This window comes from Babylonia areolata, chromosome 3 (assembly GCF_041734735.1).
Source record: "Babylonia areolata isolate BAREFJ2019XMU chromosome 3, ASM4173473v1, whole genome shotgun sequence".
Taxonomy (NCBI): Eukaryota; Metazoa; Mollusca; class Gastropoda; order Neogastropoda; family Buccinidae; genus Babylonia; species Babylonia areolata.
In genome coordinates, this window is record NC_134878.1 from 60,248,144 (window position 1) to 60,268,761 (window position 20,618).

A 20,618-nucleotide genomic window follows, 5' to 3' on the forward strand; every position below is an offset into this window, starting at 1 on the left:
AGTACATGCTTTTTTCTTGCAAAAGCAGGGGTAGGTGGGGGTGATCAATGTCGGGCCTACGCATAGACCCAACACACTAGTCAGGGCCTTGAGAGCCTACCAGACGTGAACAAGCCCAACAAAACTGCCCCGTTAGGTCTTGCCCTTACCTCCAATGTCGTTTCCAGCTGCTAAAACAGCGGGACCTATGGTTACAAATGTAGACGCTTCTTATCCAAGTGAGTATTATTTTTCAACCTTTTTTCCCCACAGACTTTCTTTATTGCCCCTCACTCAATACGTCTTTGTATATTGTTTGTGTGTGAACAATATGTATAACACTATGTTATAATACCTTGTTCACCTTTGTTTAACTCTTCAAATGGGGCGAGGGCCTAACAGTGAACAGATATTTTGTTTGTTGGTGGCGATTTGTTTTTATTATGTTTTTATTTGCCCTGTACCACTTTGTCAGCTTCCATGGCGTTGGATCTGGACCTTTCGTTGCCCTCCTCAGTGGTGACAGTCAGCATGTTCTCCGTTCCCCGGACGTCCACCAGAAGATGGGGCAGTGCTTGGCTGGCTGCCTCCAGCTCCCTCTCGTACTGACTGTCCGAGAACTGCAGCTGAGGAAAACGCCGGGGCCAGAATGGCAGGGGGTCCACGTTCCAAGTGTGTGCCAGACTCATACGGCCTGGGGATTTTGTCTTCAGATTTCCTTCGTAGAATTCATTGGATGGGAAGGCACAGATTTCGGGATGCTGTGGATAGTACATACTGAATTTAAAGTCATGTGGCTTTTTTGTGTTTTTGTGTATTTGTGTGTATGTGTTTGTGTATATTTTAGTGTGTGTGTGTGTGTGTGTGTGCATGCGCGCATTTGTTTGTTTCTTTGTGGTTCATTCATTTCAGGATGTGTGTTGTGTGTAAGCTAGTGTGAGGAAGAGGGGGATGTGTGTGTGTGTGTGTGTGTGTGTGTGTGTGTGTGTGTGTGTGTATGTGTATGTGCATGCGCGCATTTGTTTGTTTCTTAGTGGTTCATTCATGTCAGGATGTGTGTTGTGTGTAAGCTAGTGTGAGGAAGAGGGGGGATGTATATACGTGTGTGTGTGTGTGTGTGTGTGTGTGTGAAAGAAAGAGAGAGGGAGGAAGCACACAGAGAGAGAGAGAGAAGAACTAATCATACATGTTTTTATTTAGACATGCTGGCAGTTGTTTAACGCTGAGAACTCCAGAAAACTGAATTGGGTCCTTCTTTTTCTCCTGCATCACAGGCATTCCCACAGCACGAAATCCCCACCACAACACATTCCCACCACAAAACATTCCTACCACAAGACATTCCCACCACAAGACATTCCCATTCCCACCACAAGACATTCCCACCACAAGACATTCCTACCACAAGACATTCCCATGATACATCCCCACCACAAGACATTCCTACCACAAGACATTCCCACGATACATCCCCACCACAAGACATTCCCACCACAAGACATTCCTACCACAAGACATTCCCAGGTAACATCCCCATCACAACATAACATCTAATCAAGACATCCCCACCACAAGACATCCCCACCACAAGACATTCCTACCACAAGACATCCCCACCACAAGACATTCCTACCACAAGTCATTCGCACGATACATCCCCATAACAACATAACATCTAAACAAAACATTCCCACCGCAAGACATTCCCAGGATACATCCCCATCACAACATAACATCTAAACAAGACATTCCTACCACATGACATTCCTACCACAAGTCATTCCCACGATACATCCCCACCACAAGACATTCCTACCACAAGACATTCCCACGATACATCCCCACCACAAGACATTCCCATGATACATCCCCACCACAAGACATTCCCACGATACATCCCCACCACAAGACATTCCCACGATACATCCCCACCACAAGACATTCCCATGATACATCCCCATCACAAAACATTCCCACGATACATCCCCACCACAAGACATTCCTACCACAAGACATTCCCACGATACATCCCCACCACAAGACATTCCCATGATACATCCCCACCACAAGACATTCCCATGATACATCCCCACCACACGACATTCCCACCACACGACATTCCTACCACAAGACATTCTTACCACAAGACATTCCCACCACAAGACATTCCCAGGATACATCCCCATCACAACATAACATCTAAACAAGACATTCCCACCACAAGACATTCCCATAAAAAAAATTCCCAACATAGGGTTTTCCCAAAATAAGGCATTCTCGCAAAACATCTCCACCACAAGACATTCCCACTGTCGCCTCTTTGCTCTCTCTCTCTCTCTCTCTCTCTCTCTAGGCATTCTGCAAACGTCTTTTATTTCTTGGCATGGAAAAAGAAAGAAGTAAACAATACAAAAAAAAAAAAAATTCTTTAAAAAACAAACGAACAAGGCATTCCAACAAGAAAACATTTCCCAACCACAAGGAAATCCCAACTTACCATCCTGTACTGGTCAGTCAGGAGTATGGAAGCTTCTGGAAAGTTCTGGTGAAGTCTTTCAAAGAGAGACTGGTCGAGGCCTATCTCCGCGGCCTCCTGACAGAGGACAATGGGTTTCAGCTGCCGATGGTCACCAATGAGGACCACCTGTCAGAATGAGAATGAGAATCACTTTAATTTAGTCCCTCATTAAGATAAATTCAGTGCGGTGAAGTCTGTGATACAAAACATGACAGTAAAATTGGGGATATGACATATACAACACACACACACACACACACAACAGTCATGGCTAATCAAACATGATAATAAAAAAAAAACCATCGCATTTCCACATTATTCAAAGCACACACACACAGAAACACACACCACCCGTCCATACGCACACATCCACGCACACATTCATATAATTACATATATACTCGTACAACATGTTAAACAAATATAATGGTTAAGTCAGTATAAAATATACCTGTTTGGCTTTTGTGGTGAGAATAGGGGCCATGGTTTCTGGTTCTGTGCACATGCCGCACTCATCAATCAGAATCTGCCCATAGTCAGACATTGAGAACAGTCAATCAGACTGGAAGACAGAATGTTGGCACTGTAATAGTACCCCCCTGGGAAAAAAACCCACAGATTGTTAGACATTGCACAGAGAGAGAGAGAGAGAGAGAGAGAGAGAGAGAGAGAGAGAGTGTTGTGTGTGTGTGTGTTGTGTGTTCTTGTGTGCTTTGTGTCTGTCTGACGTGTTATTGTGAAAGCGCTTTGATGGGTTTGACAGCAATATATAAATGTACCGTTATCATTACCATTATAAATGTCTTTTTAATGTCGCCTTTCTATCAGAAAACGTGTGAATGATTTCTCTTTGAGAGATCATAAAGTATTCTTGTATCTCGCTATCATCGTCATCACCATAAAGAGACAGACAGAAAGGGACAAATCCCAGCTGAACGAAGGATTAACAACACTGAGGAAAGTTGACCCACGGTGGTGGCTCACTTGGAAAACGGAGGTTTTGTCGTCCACGACTTTTGGGCTGGTGGCAACAGCGCACGTGGTTAGAATGCAGTCGTACTGCTGCAACTCCTTCTTGGTGGCTTCGTAGAGGATCTTCCGGTACTCTTTCAAGTCTTGCACGTGTATTCCATACATGCCAGGACGTTCAATGCACCTTCTGAATTTTGCGTCAAATTCTCGGAGCTCCTCCGCGTGGGGTTTGTCTCTCTGCCGGATCAAATGGTGAAGCGAGATGTCCTGGAAAACAGGAGGTGATCATAGAGAACCTGAGGGTACAGGATCGAATCACATACTCGCTAGAAGAATTTCTTCTCCCTCAACTAGACCTTGAGTTGTGGTCTGGACGCGTCATTTGGATGAGACCGTAAAGCGAGGTCACGTCGTGTCCCTTAGCACACGCAAAAGAACCCATGACTACACAAGAGTTGTCCCTGGCCAAATGTGAAGTGACATCCACTCTAATGTATATGTGTGTGCGTGCACGTGATGACTGGATGGCACAGGGAACGAATGATGAGCGCCTTAAGGCAGCTGTCAGTCGGCTGTACCCAAGTAGGCAGCCTCTGGTGCAAATGACTCCGTGTTTGTAAAGCGCTTAAAGTTTAGCCTCTGACTGATGATAGACGCTATGTGAGTATCAATAATAATAACTTTAGCATGTTACCAGTTCGATTGCTCATTATCAACAGCTTGCTCAGTGATGTTAAATGTGTGAACAGATGTTAGATACGAGAAAACCACACCGGCGTGAGAGAGTTCCTACGATGAGTTTAATTACACAAGTCACATACCATGGCCGGCAGATCCAAATTCGGCAGAAAGATCAATCAGCTGATTGTGTGTGTGTGTTTGTGTGTATGTGTGTGTGTGTGTGTGTGTGTGTGTGTGTGTGTGCTCATGTGCATGCGTGCATGCACACGTGTGTGTGTGTGTGTGTGTGTGTGTGTGTGTGTGTGTGTATGTATGTGTACCTGCAGATCAGGCTGGCACTGCTGTCCCCGTGTGTATGGCGAAGCTCTGTGGTCCATGCCGGGCACAGGGAAATCCTGGGTCTCAATCATGGAACCGTACACCCGCACAATCTTGGGACACTTGGAACCCAGCTTGGCCCTCAGTTCCCCTGACACAACACCATCAGCGTTAAGCAAAGAGAGAGAGAGGGGGGTGGGGGAGGGGAGTGAGGGGGGATAAGAAACAACAACCTCGCATGGGAGGAAAAAAACCCGCTTACTTTATCATACCCAGATTACAAACAGATAAATAAATAAAGTAAATAAAAATCGTAAAAAAAAAATTACTATAATACTTCAAACCACACAAAAAAATACATTAAAGGGCTCTATTCGCAATTAACACTGCAGAATGGACAACCAGTGCCCATCCCAGTCTTTGCAATGTTACCTAATCACCGGAGCAAAATAGCACAGGATGTACATCACAGACTGCGGAAAACAGAGGACATAAAAGGTCAAGGCTTGCTAAAAAAAAAAAAAGGGGGGGAAAGGGGAATGGGCTGGGAATGCAGACAGAGCAGACAACAGTGAAAAAAGAAAAATGTAGAAACAAGGCAGAGAGCAATAGAAATGGGGATGTTTACAGCACAAAATTTCTGAAAGGTGGGGATGCTATTTATACTGAAAGAGTTCCCGGCATCCCATAGGGACAAAATAGGACAGAGAGAAGGATAATTAGCCGCCGTGGCAATGTGATTAGCGTTGCAGAGTGACGGCTGGGAGAACGTGGGTTCGATTCCCAACAGAGGTGGGGGGTTTTCGGCCACAGCTATCTTCTACCCAGAGCTGAGTGTGCTGTGGGCTCAAATGGGAAGACTGGGGCCACACAGTCGAGGGTCAGCCACCTCACGGATACGTCTTTGGTTGTCTTGCTCAAATCTGACCAACATTGCAAGTGTCTGTATCTCTTGGGTTTTGTTAACGCCTGGATATCATTCCGAAAGAAAGCATAGAGTACAGCCTTGTCACGCTGTCCCAAACCTAAAATGAACCTCCATAGCAGCATTGTCATCATCCATCTCCTGCAACATCAATACAAAACAGTAAAATTGTCCCAAATTCTGTGGCCTTTTATGCCCTGTTCTCACGGTGACATTTTTCGACCCTCTTCCACTTTGGTGTCAGCAGATTAATACGGGACACTCGCAGTCTGGCTCCTCAACAAAGCCATTATTGTCGTCAGTAGGGTTCTTAGTACGTGGTGTCGTAAGTACGTTAAATCATAATAGGAACTACTAAAAACTGCAGAAGTGACTCAGCAGTGCAGGGTTTACTCTGGTGTGTGGCTTCCTGGCGACCTTACATGGATAGTTCCCTGCAGACTGCCAATGCTGGGACTCTGACAGACAAACCCAACTGTGACTATGTATGAGGGACTCTGAATGAGCGGCGTGTGAGCAATGTCACTAAAAGATGGGTGCAACAGCCGAGTGGTTAGAGCGTTGGACTTTCAATCTGAGGGTCCCGGGTTCGAATCACGGTGACGGCGCCTGGTGGGTAAAGGGTGGAGATTTTTACGATCTCCCAGGTCAACATATGTGCAGACCTGCTAGTGCCTGAACCCCCTTCGTGTGTAAATGCATGCAGAAGATCAAATGCACACGTTAAAGATCCTGTAATCCATGTCAGCGTTCAGTGGGTTATAGAAACAAGAATATACCCAGCATGCACACCCCCGAAAGCGGAGTATGGCTGCCTACATGGTGGGGTAAAAACGGTCATGCACGTAAAATCCCACTCGTGTACATGCAAGTGAACGTGGGAGTTGCAGCCCACGAACGCAGAAGAAGAAGAAGAAGAATGTCACTGAAACGGTACAGATGATGGGGCAGCAAAAAACAAAAAAAAGTGAGAAGACGGACGTAGAAACAGACACAAACACAGATGTGGAGAGAGAAAGTGAGAGAGAAAGAGAGAGAGCTGGGGGGCGGGGGGGGCGGCATACAGACAGATAGAAAACAACAAAACGGAGCGAGTGCTGTGACACTGACTTGCTACCAGGTCCACAGACTTGTTGGAGGGTCCGCAGTACATGACAGTCTTCTTGCCCTTCCCCTCTGCTTCCAGCTGACGATTGATGGCACAGAAATGGTACACCAGCTTGATCCCCGTGTTCGTCTTGCCTGTCCCTGGAGAGGCCGCCCACATGGTCCGTCATCATCATGGTTATCATCATGATCGTCATCATCATCATCATCATCACCACTCACCTGGCTACGATGACCGCTATAGCTTAACTTCATGGCAGAAGCCGTTGCAGACAACATTTTGCAATTGACCTACTGATCTTCACTCGCGCATTGACACAGGCGCGACGCCATGCAAAATTTGAAATAAAGTCCCCTCTGAACAAATGCTCCAAACCTTTATAAAAAAATCAACCCTATCTATCATTCGCTGTCAGATTGTGCCTGTTCTGCTTACACACATACACACACACACACATATATATATATATATAATTATGTATATCAGTTAGAATCTTACTTAAATTCAGTTAGAATCTTACTTAAATTCTATCAGTTAGAATCTTACTTAAATTCTATTCTTATCCTTCTGCCAAGTTCAATATTCAGATTACACCATTTTGTCTTTCCGTCACATACAATGATACATTCTTAAGTTCTGTTTGTAGTCCTTTGTCGGTAACAAACTATACTATTGATATATCATTGTGTTCAGATGACAACAGATAAGGCACTTAAGAGATACAAAGCAGATTTTTATTGTCGACACTGAATGAGAATCACCTCTCACATTTGGCGTTGCTAGCATACTTGGCTGAATTTGAAATATGTGTTTCTGACACATATCAATTAATTATCTCTTTCATCAGGTCAGAAAACTGCAAGCAGAATTGTCGCAATTCCTTCTTTAAATTTATACCATTAGAGTTTGCCTACTTAACTAGCTGCTAGCTCTTCCTATCATTGTATTGAGCATTGACTTACTCTTCCATCTCTCAGATTGCCAATATTTATTATAAAAGCCACTTATTCCATAATCTGTGATTTAAATGTATTAGAAATGACATTTACTGTAAGCGCTTGGTCTTCACACATATGCATTATCTATGTTACGCTGTTGCAAATTGCAAACCAAGTGGTTGTCCTTTCATGGTAATATGTACCTTTATAATGTTCTTACTGTCCGCTTCCATTACTGACATGTTGTACTTACGACATTTATTTATTTGTATCTTCCAGGCATTGTCTTCTTTTCCGCTTTTCTTTTATTTTCTTCTCTTCTTAACTATTGTAAATAAAACAATAGAAAACCCTCAGTGACTGGCCTCTATATGTCTCTGGCCTGTGTGTGGATCTTTCCATTCTGTTAATTATTTAATCCTTTAAATGTCAATTTATCTACCATCCCGGTTCACGTTGTTACATAAATTTAATACGAATGTATTTATTTGCATGTGTGCTAATAAATCAAGTGTGTACGTGTTACAGCGCGTCAGTGTATGGTTGTGCGCTGGTGTCAAAACAAGAATGCTGTGTTACCTGGAGGTCCGTGGATGAGCGTCAGACTGCTTGTGAGTGCTTCATGTATGGCCTCTCTTTGACCAGGGTTGTTCTGGGGGAGGGTGCGTGTGCCGTCACTGCCAGTCACCTCCATGTCAGTAGTCCTCAATTTCCTGCCTGCTTTTTCGTGATCAGCATCTGAAAGGTGGGCGTAGCAATGGAGCTGTTGCTTGTGTAAATACCACCACTACTACTACTACTACTAATGAATGGTATTTGTATAGCGCATTTCTCTAATTTAGATTCGATGTGCTGGCAATAGCTCATTCACATGCAGCAATGCCCGAAAATGACTAACCACACTCAACAGCGTGCGCACGCGCACGCACACACACACACACAGGAGCAGAAAACAGCTCAAATCAATCGTGGAGAAAAAATACGGAAAGACCTCACAGACAAATGAGTTTTTAACTGGAATTTGGACAGAGGCAGTGCTGGTTGGTGCCCAAGTCTGACATGCCGCGAATTCCAGACAGTGGGCGCACAAAAACAAAAACTGCGGTCGCCAAAAGATGTTGAGTTCATTTTGGGTACTTTAGGATTTTTTTCAAATGAGGACAGGAGGGAATGCGAAGACTTGTATGTGAAGAGTGCACTAGACAGGTAAGGCGGAAGAGTCCCATCAAAATGGCGGTAACAGATGTAAACACATGGTTCGCTCATGGTTTCAGTGATGGAAAGAAGTTGATCGAGAAGAAGATCGAAAGCTGTGTGCGTGCGTGCGTGCGCGTGTGTCGGAGAGAGAGAGTGTGTGTGTGTGTGTGTGATAGACAGACAGAGAATGAGTGACTTCGTTCAGAGCAAGAGAAGATTACAGACCAGCAAAAAGGCCAATGGGCAGACATGAACTTAAAGATCGGCTTACCAAGTGGAGGGATGGCAAATCCCATGGCAATAGCTCTTGGTAATTCGTGGTCTGCATCTTTGAGCTGACACAGTATCTCTTGCGTCCGTCTTGAACATCAAAACAGCAACATTGAGACACGAATGAATGAACAATATATCACTCACACATGTACCCTTTTTCTCTTCCAAGGCACCGATGAATTAAGAATGAAACACTCACACATGTATCCTTTTTCTCTGACAACATCACACCAGTCAATTAACATTATATAACACTCACACGTATGTCCCTTTTCTCTGACAAGAAAAAGACACCAATAAATCAACAATATAACACTCAAACATTTGCTCTTTTTCTCTGACTTGAGGATGACAATGAATGAATATTTTGGAGAAAAAAACAACCAGAAGACATGAATTAATCAACAATATAACTAGGCCTACTATACTCTACTTTGGCGACTATGTGCATTCACTTTAACATTTTATTAAACATTCTTGTAATTATCATCAGTTTTAAAAGGTCAGCAGAAAGGACCAACAGAAAGACAAACATCTCACCTGTCCACATCGGATTTGGGCAGTATTTCTATGGTCAGAAGTGCCCCGTCCTTCTTCAGGAGCTGATCAGGTGGTTTGGGGCTGTCTGGAGACAGATCAAACGTCACCTCCAGGAAACCGTCATCTGCATCTTTCCGTTTCTTGTTGACAACGCTAACCACCGATGCATGACCCAACCAGGTGTAATGTTTGTCCACAGCCACTGACATGGCGCTTTGCTTCATCCGCGATAGTACAGTCTCCGAGCACTCAGACTTGTAGCGAAGACACAGAAAATCTAGTGAGAATTTCCTGCCACGTTTCAGTTCCTTCTGGGTGAAGCTGTCTGCAAGCTTCCCTCCCAGTTCTATGTCACAGTCATTGCACGTTTTGGCGCAAAGGCTGAAGCAGCCATGATACAGCACATTCCTGCGTGACGTGTTTTCTGTCATGGTGACGACAACGTTTCCAATGACAACACTGCATGCATTGTGACCCGCTCTTAATGCTGCCTCCATCTCGATTACTGGGAACCACAATTTCAAGTATTTCGCGCATGCTCTCGTGTAGTTCTTGCAAGAGGAATAATCCTGGTTCCGTGTTTCATGCTTTGCCCGGCGACAGAGTGTGGGGATAGGCTCTCTCACGTGCTGGATGCACAGCTCCACGTTGCGAGCCACATGCAAGGTGTCCACACCAAGCTTCAGAGTTCCCGACCTGGCCTTTGCCGACATCTGTATTTGCAGCACTTGCCCTGGCTTGTACGTCCTTCGGAACTGCACGACATGTTCTGAGGACGTGCTGAAGTCATCGGACCCTGACTGTGTTGTTTTTTCCGTTTCGGTATGTTGATCAGTGGACGACAGAGCAGTTAAAATACTGCACCATTGTTGGTATTCAACGTACACATATAACTGTAGTGGGCGGAAGGTTGGGGAAGAGTTTCTTCCGCCAGTTTGTTGCCGTGTGATCGTGTTTTCGTACATTCTTTTCTCCCAGCAAACAGTCAATGCGTCGGTGCTCAGTTCTGGTTGGCTGCTGATGCCCAGCATGCTGAGAGGCAGCTCTTGCTTCCAGTCAGGGGTCTGGCACAGAGAAGGTATGCAGACTGTCACCCTTTCATTGTCTACCTTCTCAACATAAGCTCGGAACACAAGTGGTTGACCTTGCAGGCTCTCAGCCAGAACCAAGTGATTGCAGCCACTGTGGAATGCCTTCTGTTTCAACACGGCAATGTTGATTTCCTGACACAGTTTTGTGACATCTTCACTTGTGTAGCCGACATCCCCTTCATCCAAATAAGCATGGAGAACTTGCTGAACATATAAATCAGCGTATCTGCGAATAGGTGATGTACAGTTGGTGTACACCTTTCTATCCAGATCAAAATGAAGCTTCTCGGGTTCATTCAATCCATGACAACACTTGTATTCTGCTGTTTCCATCAGATCCATCCAGTGTTTGCTGGCAAGAAACTGTGAAGGGTGGAGGTCATCTGTGTATGCCAGTTTCCGCGCTTCTTCTATTTCCCCTTGCTCCAGGTGGCGATCGAGTTTCTCACACACGCTCTTCTGTATCACAATTTTGCTCCGAGGCCTTGGAGTGGACCTGAACGTTATGTGGCTTTCTGCACTGACTCTCTTCCCTTGCAACTGCATCACTAAGTTAGTTATTTCGCCTTCTCTGTTTCGCCACTCAAGTAGCTGGTCTGGGGTTGGGGCTCTTTGACTTCGAACCAAAAAAATGTCCCGCAGCCTTTTATTCTTGCTCAGTTTCGATGCCACGCAGGAATTTGTTAATATCATGAACTCTTCTATCAGGGCATGAGCCTCTCTGTCTTCAGTCACGTTTCCTATATCTGGGAGACGTGGGTCTGTGAAGCACATAAACATCGTGGATTCCTTCTTTCGATCTTTCCGCAAGGTTGTTGCGATTCTGTGAAGAGTACAGATGTCATCTTGTAGAGACGGGTCAATGCCTGCTGGTGAATCCCCATCAATAACCTGTTGTACGTTTTCATATGTCAACTGCTGGCGTGACTTTATGACAGATTTCTTTATGACGGGTTGCTGTTCCGTTTGATTTCCACGTTCATCAAACCCAAAGAACACAGACAAAGTCAGGCGCTCTTTCCCAGGCACCAGACTGCACAAGTCATGGCTGAGCGGCTCTGGAAGCATTGGATGAGGCTGGCAGTACAGGGGATAACGAGTTACTGCTCTTTTTCTAGCTTCACGATCAATGCTGCTGTCTTTCTTTATCACAGCTGCAACATCTGAAATGTGAACACCGACAATGTAGTGAGAACCTTCCTTTTTCAAACTGATGGCGTCGTCAAGATCTCGTGTGTTAGGATTATCGATGGTGAAGACTGTTTCACCTGTCAGGTCTTCTCGTCCGCCGCGCTGTGCTGAGACTGTCACTTCAGACATGCTGTTCGTTTCGTCCACTACATCGGGAGGGAAGAGTTTGGGGACATGTTGCTGCCTTCTCAAAATCTCTAACTGTGAATTGTAGCGACTGTCATACATATCCACATCCAAAACAGCTCCTAGTGGATAGTGACAAGATGCCTTCCATCCTAACAAAACAACCTTAAACACATACTGCTCTCGTTTGTCATGATGCACGTCAAAAACTTCTTTGTGTTGAAGTTTGCCGTCAAGGGTGATCTCTTTAATTTCAATTCTTGTCTTTGTCATATGTGGATGGTGTTTCTCGACAAAATCATTCATGACGTGTATCTTGGGTACAGTCTTACACAACGGCCACATCAAAACGCCATTTGATCTATCCAGTTTGCAGTAGATTACGGGATTGTCGATGCTGGTAAAGTTGACTCTTTTCAGAAGACCAACCACTCTTCCATAGGCTTTTTCTTCCATTGACTGGGTCGCCTGTGTTCTGGAATGACAGGATTTTGTGTTTCGTCGATTGGTGTGTTTGTTTTTTCCTGGCTCAGATAAGATCTCCACAACCACATGGTCATCCATGTACGTTCGGCCTGCCTTGGAGCGCCCATCAATCACAATCTCTGAGAACTTGCTGCACGTGTCCAGCACTTTGGCCACTGACCTATTGGGCGACTCAATTTTTATTTGGCAGCGTTTGTACTTTGTTCGGTCACTCATGAGCAGCTTCTCTGGATTTTCTTCAAAATCTGGGTACACTTTCGTTTTCTTGTCCTCTCTTTTGAATTTCTCAACGACTTCCTTGGACAATTTGATGACTACGCTGTCATCCACAATACCGCTCTTATTTGCAGAAACTTCTTGACTCATTTCAAACCAGGTTCGAAGTTGCTCCTTGTCAGAGGCTTCAGCAGCAGACGCCAAATTATCTTCAAAATTGTTCCCATTTCCCTGTATGCAGTCATCGTCATCATCGCTGTCCTCGAAGCAGTCATCGTCGTCCTGGGGTTCTGTGTTTTCTCTGACATTGTGAGCACCTTCAGTGGGACTGGCATTTCCTCTTCTTGTACCAGGAACTGAATTTTGAAAGAGATGTTTCGTGGCTGAGGAACTGGTACGATCGGTCACTGACCTGCTGTGAGAGTGGGTTGTTAGGGGCCTGTCCCTGACTGACGATGCACCCTGGGTACCCTGGGTGGACACACGGCTTTGGGAGGATGGGCTCCGTGGGCCATTGTCTTCGGGTGGAAAACAAGGCGTCTCTCCCTTTTTATTCACTCCCTTCGTTCCTGTGACAAAGGAAAGGTCAATGACAGAACTCAGAATGGTTTTATTTCAGAGGCCTCTGGCCTATACAACGGAGGTGAAAATATGCCTAAAGGATAAACTCCTTTAATACTATTATGTTTGCTTCATATTGTCATAAGTCTAATACTTTGTACACAAATACTGCTCGTCCTTTCGTCAGATATTTATTCGAATTTAACATTAAGATTGAATTTGTTAGGAACTAGTTCATCTCTAAGGGTTCCACATCAAGGGCAAATCAAAAGAAAGTATATCTCAGTTTCAATGCAGTTTTGTTTTTTATCAAAATGGACAGTCATGACTGTCCTCACCTGTTATCACTTTGAATTTTATGACACAGTCATTGAGCACTGAACCTTGAAAATACTTTTCTTCAATGTAAAATTGGAATTTGGCATTAGGCCAACAACAGAGCGGGGTATGTAAGCGTTGGATATCGGTTTGTTTCTGTTTTAACGGAACATAAAACATATGCTAGTTCATTATTCCAAAATGAGCCGGAACTGAAGTCTCTCAGTGTTTCTCTGTAGTTTCGTTTGTTGATTACATTATTTTTCAGTATTCGTTTTCAAAAAGCCGTGATCAAAATGTAAAAACTGTGGAAAGTTACGTCATCAAGATTAGTTTTATTCAATGTATGCATTAGGGGGGTGGGAGGGGGGGGGGGTGGAATAGCACAATTTATACTGTTTCAGTTTTAATATGTGATATATGAAAACAGATTCACGTGATAGTGAAATAATTGTATACTTTTTTTTCGCAATAGATTCCTGTGTGTGAATTTCGGGCTGTTCTCCCCAAGGAGAGCGCATTACCACAGTGCTGCACCACCCATATGTTCTGTCTGCAAGTGTACTTGCTTTACTGTCAAAGCTGGTTTTTCTAGAGAATTGTGCCAGGAACAACTTTCTTGTTGCCATGGGTTCTTTTGACAAGCATCCAGACCACCACTCAAGGTCTAGTGGAGGGGGAGAAAATTATTGTACAAACGCTTGGAAAGGCAATAAACTAATTATCCAAGACAAGCGTGTTGAGTGGTCTGTTGTTTTGTTATTCTGCAACAACAACAACAAAAATTAAGAATAAATGAGAGAGAAAAAAGTATCGCATTTATTAACATATTCATTCATGAGCCTATTGTCTTTTGTTAAACTAGAGTTCAACAGCTGCCCCAACCATCTTTTCTATGAAATGTATAATTTGGTATATACATGTGTGTGTGTGCTGGGGGTGGGGTGGGGGGGGATGTGTTTGGTTGTGTATCCTGTTTCTTACAAGTTTTTAACCGTCATTTTTGTTGGGCGATTTTTTTTTTTCCTGAGGGTTAGCTGTAAACAAGCATAATACTTCCCTCATCAAAGAAATTTCTCTCTCTCTCTCTCTCTCCCACAATCGCTCATTGCTCTCCATTTTTCTCTTTCGCTGTCTCTTTCTCCCTCTCCTCACAACCACCACCCCCTTTCTCTCTCTCTGTGTCCTTCTCTGGGGTATGTTTGGCAGGAAAACGTCAGACTTTCAACAAAGACAGAAAAGGGGAAACACTCAAATGGACTTTAACCAAGATGATCTTTGTTGATACACACAAACAACTGACCCCTTTTCTTCTTCTTCTTCTTCTTCTTCTGCCCTGGATCTCTCTGTTTCCCTCTGGAAATGGTCTGGTCTTCTGTGTGAATGGGTGGCTGTGATGCAGCGACATCTTCATCGTCTTTGGCATACCACCTGTCAGAAAGATTTTTGTTGTTGTTGATTCATCGTTCTATTCTGTGTCATCATCATAAAAGCAGCAGCATCATAATCATCATCATTTTTCGCCACCAATATCAAACGTGCCCCATATCTCTCTCTCTCCACACACACACACACACATATATATCGCGCGCGCGTGCGCGCACGTGTGTGTGTGTGGTAGAGAGATATAAAAAACCCGGTGAATTGACATTGCAGAATGGACGGGAGAATCATTTGAAGGCTTTTACACACAACCCGGACAGACCTTGCCTGAGGAATCTGGTGAACAGTTCTTCTGTGCGGGGCCGCAATGCCGGACTGTTCACAGTTATGGAAGAAAGTGTGAGGAGTCGCTGGACAAAACCAATGTAAGGTTAACCTGGCAAGACTGGTTTTGTATGTTGATTTATAATTTTTCTTCTCTTTATTTTTTTCTCCACTGTCTGATGGTCCTACACAATAGTCAATCACTAGAAACAGAATGTAAAACAATGTGAAAAAATACAAAAGCAAACTCATGTGCGTGAACTGCGTTCATCGTTAACACAACAATGTTGACATCTAATATTGATTGGCACTCACAGTCAGGGGTCATGTGATCTTTTCAGCGTCGGCTGATTTTTTTTTTTTTTTTTTTTTTTTGTCTGGTGTGTGTGTGAGTGTGTGTGGATTGAGTTTGTGGCCATGTGAAGGTGAACGCTTACGCACTGGACGCTCTGGCAAATATCGCCATGTCTTTTCTCTGTGTAACGCTCGCACGCACGCCCTGTATGCACACACATACACAGTTCACACACTGGCACTGTGCTTCACTAAAGTTCACAACATACAAGCGACAATGGTTTTGTGCAAGCGTAGCTGCTGGTTTTCGGTGAATGTTTTGATGTTAGTGTTTGCTTGGCGTTGAACAGCAAAGGAATGCCAGTAACAGTTTCGGAGTTTGAAACTGCTGTCGCGACTGGTTACTTTGCAGGAGACTTTTTTTTCTTTAGCTGGTCTGTCCGACTTGCTGAAAAATCAGTAAGCCAAGTGACCAACTGGCTGCCACATTGTTGTGTTATTTCAAATTTCCTATGCATCAATGACCGACTCCAAACCTAATTAAACTGACCCTGTTATAGTTATGTCTGTGAGCGACAACAGATCTCACCATACTAGAGAGAGAGAGAGGGAGAGAGAGAGAGAGAATTAATCTTTAGTTTCCAACGGTGGAGACATTAGCACATTGGCCGACTTACATATCTGCAGTTGTTTTACTTTAGTATCTCAAATTATTGCACCATTTTACCTGCAATTATATGGTGCATGTGTGAAACGATCGTGTATTACCATTGGTAGATGTTGTACCCCATTTTCAGTGGATATCTACTCTTATTTTCTACGTTGTCTTACTACATTTTGATGCGGATTCTGTCACTAAACTAACGTGCCATCACCTCGCTTTCTCGGTTCTTCGTCCCACAAACCAAGGAAATGCAACAAATGGGTGCTAAAACACGACATTGCCTGAGTGAGAAACACACACACACACACATATATATATATACATATATATATATACATATATATATATATATATATATATATGATATGATATGTATAGATATACCCAATACATGTGTAAAAACATCGTAGCGAAAACCCGAGAGACAAAACATTGCGACGCATGTGTTCACGAAACGAGTTCGAAACACACTACACAGATATTTTACATTCGGGTCAACACACAACTTGCATCAATGCTACACAAGAATGGTTCGAGTGAAATCGTTGCCTTATGCTGTACAAAAAAGTAACGATAAGACAAACGGACAGACAGGCACACAGACCACTAACACTTCTGAATCGAACTCGTCTCCTGTCTAACGATTCAAAACAGTTGTGCCCCTTGCTCTGACGTATGACTCTGACGTGTGGGACAAATCTATGATGAAAGAGTATCTGAATACCTCAAACTATTGCTAATTCTGTATGCTGATGATACAGTAATATTTGCTGACTCAGAAGCTAAGCTTCAGAAGGCGCTAAACGAACTAGAAGCATATTGTAATGACTGCAAAATAAGTGTGAATTGTTCCAAAACAAAAATAATGGTATTCTGCTGTAAGAATCTAACTGAACTTAATATTAATTACCAGTACCCGTTCACACTTAATGGAAATACTCTAGAACACGTTACTTGCTTTAAACACCTAGGACTGACTTTCGGTTTCAATGGTAAGTTTAACATAGCTGTGAAACAATTAAAAGATCAGGCCAGACGGGAAATGATGGCACTGTTAACGGAAAAAGCAGACAACTTCAGCTCACTATTTCATGTCAATTAGACTTATTCAGTTCACTGGTCATGCCAATATTAACTTATGGTTGTGAAGTTTGGGGTAATAACTGCGTTGAAATTGCCGAATCATTACACTTGGAATACTGTAAATACATACTCCGGCTTAAGAAAAGCACTCCAAACTGTTTCATCAATGGTGAAACGGGACGTTTCCCCCTCAGTGTTTGTGCATGTATATTGCCGAATGATCAAATTCTGGCACAAATTGTCCACTGACACACTGACTAGTAAAAAAAAATTCTCCTCTCGCATGCTGAATACATTAACTGAATCTTTTAATTTGCAAATACACAAAAATGACTGGTTACTTAAAGTCAAACAGATTCTAGATGAAAATGGGCTGTCTTTTGTGTGGTACTATCCACAATCTGTATCAAGCGCATGGCTGATAAACAATCTGATCCAAAGGCTTAAAGATAGTTATCATTACACAAAAATGGGTAGAAACTTGTCGTAACTCTACAAAAGCCAATAACTACAGTCTATTTAAAAGCCAAATAGCTTTTGAAGATTATCTAGACATTTTGCCATTATGCTATAGCATCCCAATGTTGAAACTCAGTACAAGTAATCACAAACTACCAATTGAGAAAGGGAGACACATGAACATACCACAAGAAGCAAGATTGTGTCATCTTTGTGACACGAATCGAGTGGGAGACGAATACTACTTAGTCATGGAATGTCCTGCAATTCAAAATCTCCGCAATCAGTATTTACCTAAGTATCATAATTACAGAACACGTCCCAACTTCCACAAATATGCAACATTAATGTCTATTAGCAGTAAGAAAAAGTTGCTAAATTTTGCTAAATTCATTAAAGAAGGTTTTAATGTGTTTCGTTAGGAGCCAGTTTCAGTCTGGATTCTTTACCACTTATGCCTTAACTGTACTTGTTGAATAGGAATTAGAATAATGACATGTGTTCATCTTGACACTGCATCCCGTACATATCCATTTGTAATTGCATTATCATATTTTTTATATGTCTTTTTCTCTCCTGCATATATCAAACCAATTCCAGTATTGCTGGCAAATGGGTGCTAAAATAACATATTATTGTGTATTTTATTCAGTTACACCATGTCATTGTTATTGCTATGCTCCAACTAACCCATCAGTTCCCAGTTCAGACTCAACTAGTCAGATACAGAGCCGTATTGTAAAGCTAAGTTGTGATCTGTGTATTTGTCTATGGAGTATTGCTTTCGCTATTCCTATTGCATTGTATCAGACTGATGATTACATCTGGCCTTTTATTTTATTTCATTTTAATTTTGTTCCCCATTTGTATTATCCCCCCTTTTGTTTCTTCTTTTTAAGATATCTTCGCTCTTCCTCTGTGGTCGGCATCAGTCCTGTTATTGTCATATTTCCTTGTTTCTCTGTGACTCAAAAGAGTTAATGGGAATAAACAAACTCTGAAACTCTGATCAATGGACTTTCCTTGTGAAGTGACGTCAGAACGAAAGCTAATGTTACAATAAGTAAATAAACTATTTAAACTCAACTCTGCAAACTCATGGATACTATCGCTAATTAAACTAATTAAACTAGTGTGCTAGCTGAATCGGTAACATAAGCAGCATTGACTTGAAGTTGTGTACCTTGTGTATGAAGAAAGCTGCTACGCTTTATCATTTGTTGATCGTTTAATTCTCATAGCCTCATCATTTATGTTCTTTCATTTCGAAACTGAACTAAACTCTACAAATCATTTTTCATGGCAGAACACCAAGCAGCGGCCCGGACCCGCCAGAGCATGAAGATTTCCAACGGCATTGCAACAGTATGCATGGCGATAGTTACTTATTTACAGTTTCTTTCACATACTGTGTGGTTTTTATTTATTTTTTGTTTGTTTGTTTTCAAATTCAACGTAATAGTCAGAATGAGAAAATTACCTTTAAACCCAGACAGGAATGGAAAGCCCCGAGAGAGTCGACAAAGAGTGACTTTCTAACAATTCAAGGAGAATTAGTATGTGTGGTGTGTGTCAGTGTGTGTATGTGTGCGTGCGTGTGTGTGTGTGTGTGTGTGTGTGTGTGTGTCTGTGTGTCTGTGTGTCTGTGTGTGTCTGTGTGTGTGTGTGCGAACGCGCGCCAGTTTTGTTCCAAAAGATTTCAGATCATTTTGCACATCACTACCATGATGTCAGCTCAGCTTGGAGAACTTCCAGAACAAGAAGTTCAAGAAGCAGAGGACGTGAAATTGGAAGAAGAAGAAGGCAGATGAAAACAATGACAAGTCTACATATAACTGCTTGATGGAATGTCTGTGACATTTAGGTATATCCATAGACATATAATATTTATTTCAGTGGGTATATCACACAGTCAGTTGACTCACCATGCCCGAAGTCCCTGCTGCAGAATGGCCAACACACCCGTGATCAGTCTTGACAAGATCTTTGTGACGAAGGCTATCATCTTCTACGTTGTTCTTCTAGACAGTCAGATGTCCAAGTCACTGAGGTGGCTCGAACTGATACCACAGACCACCAGCTGTAAATGAGCAGGCTTATTCATTAATGTATTCCCCACTCACGCACCGCTCTTCCTTTGAAAGCACACACACCAAACTTGTGACGACCCAACGCACACGCACACATACACATGATCAACGTCATCTCGGATCCGTCGCATTGCCCTTAGCTGGCATTAGAAATAGTCGTTCCGGTAAGCAGCGAGAAAAGACCTTTTTTCTTGTCATGACTAGAACAGGGATACCCGCGAACATTTTCTTTTCTTTTTTTCCAGCTCACCCAAGGCGGATATCGGATGCCAGTTCTGAGAATTTGGCTCTTTGCGGCCCAGTTGGATGAGTGTTTACCACTGAATTACTCATTGTGCAAGGCAGGTATACTTGTCAGTTAAAGCTTACAGCCCCGGTAATAACAATAACAACAATAATAATAATGATAATGACTTGATAATGATAATTCTTTTGAATATTTCATTATAACAATAGCATTCGGTGTATACACACAGACACAGACAAACATATGCATGCACACTGCATATTAATTCTCCCCCTCCCCCCCTTTTTTTTAATTTCAAAAGTGCTTACAATTCATGCACGATCTGACGGATCTGAATGACTTTCCAGGTAAGATTTCTTTGGGGCGTAATCGCCGTCAGCGCGGGGCCTGTATGCTGAACCTTTTCATTTTTGGTTTCACATTTCTTTCTTGGGCATTCCGGCCCATTGAAACTGTCAAAATGTCGGCCTGAATAATAATAATAATGGATACTTATATAGCACACTATCCAGAAATCTGCTCTAGGTGCCTTACAAAAACGCTTTGTTAACATAAAACATTACATCTATGTTACATACACACACCAAAATATGACTACACACACACACACACACACGCACACGCACACACACACAC

The 20,618-nt window shown here is 42.9% G+C and overlaps 1 protein-coding gene across 2 annotated transcripts in view; it reads right to left on the minus strand.

The window, feature by feature from the left end:
- LOC143280164 (3'-5' exoribonuclease HELZ2-like) overlaps nucleotides 1-19,843 on the minus strand; it is a 31,361-nt gene extending 11,518 nt beyond the window's left edge. For both annotated transcript variants that reach the window (XR_013055000.1, XM_076584748.1), the window contains exons 1-11: nucleotides 19,571-19,843; nucleotides 14,742-14,869; nucleotides 9,450-13,128; nucleotides 8,908-8,996; nucleotides 8,019-8,177; nucleotides 6,504-6,641; nucleotides 4,471-4,619; nucleotides 3,482-3,736; nucleotides 2,949-3,023; nucleotides 2,477-2,623; nucleotides 444-740 (exon numbers count right to left, since the gene is read on the minus strand). Coding sequence is in view for 1 of the 2 variants with exons in the window: in XM_076584748.1 (XP_076440863.1) it covers nucleotides 444-740; nucleotides 2,477-2,623; nucleotides 2,949-3,023; nucleotides 3,482-3,736; nucleotides 4,471-4,619; nucleotides 6,504-6,641; nucleotides 8,019-8,177; nucleotides 8,908-8,996; nucleotides 9,450-13,128; nucleotides 14,742-14,869; nucleotides 19,571-19,650 (5,196 nt within the window). In the remaining variant the exon portion in view is untranslated. The remainder of the gene's footprint in view (nucleotides 1-443; nucleotides 741-2,476; nucleotides 2,624-2,948; nucleotides 3,024-3,481; nucleotides 3,737-4,470; nucleotides 4,620-6,503; nucleotides 6,642-8,018; nucleotides 8,178-8,907; nucleotides 8,997-9,449; nucleotides 13,129-14,741; nucleotides 14,870-19,570) is intronic.
- Between the last annotated feature and the right edge of the window lie 775 nt (nucleotides 19,844-20,618).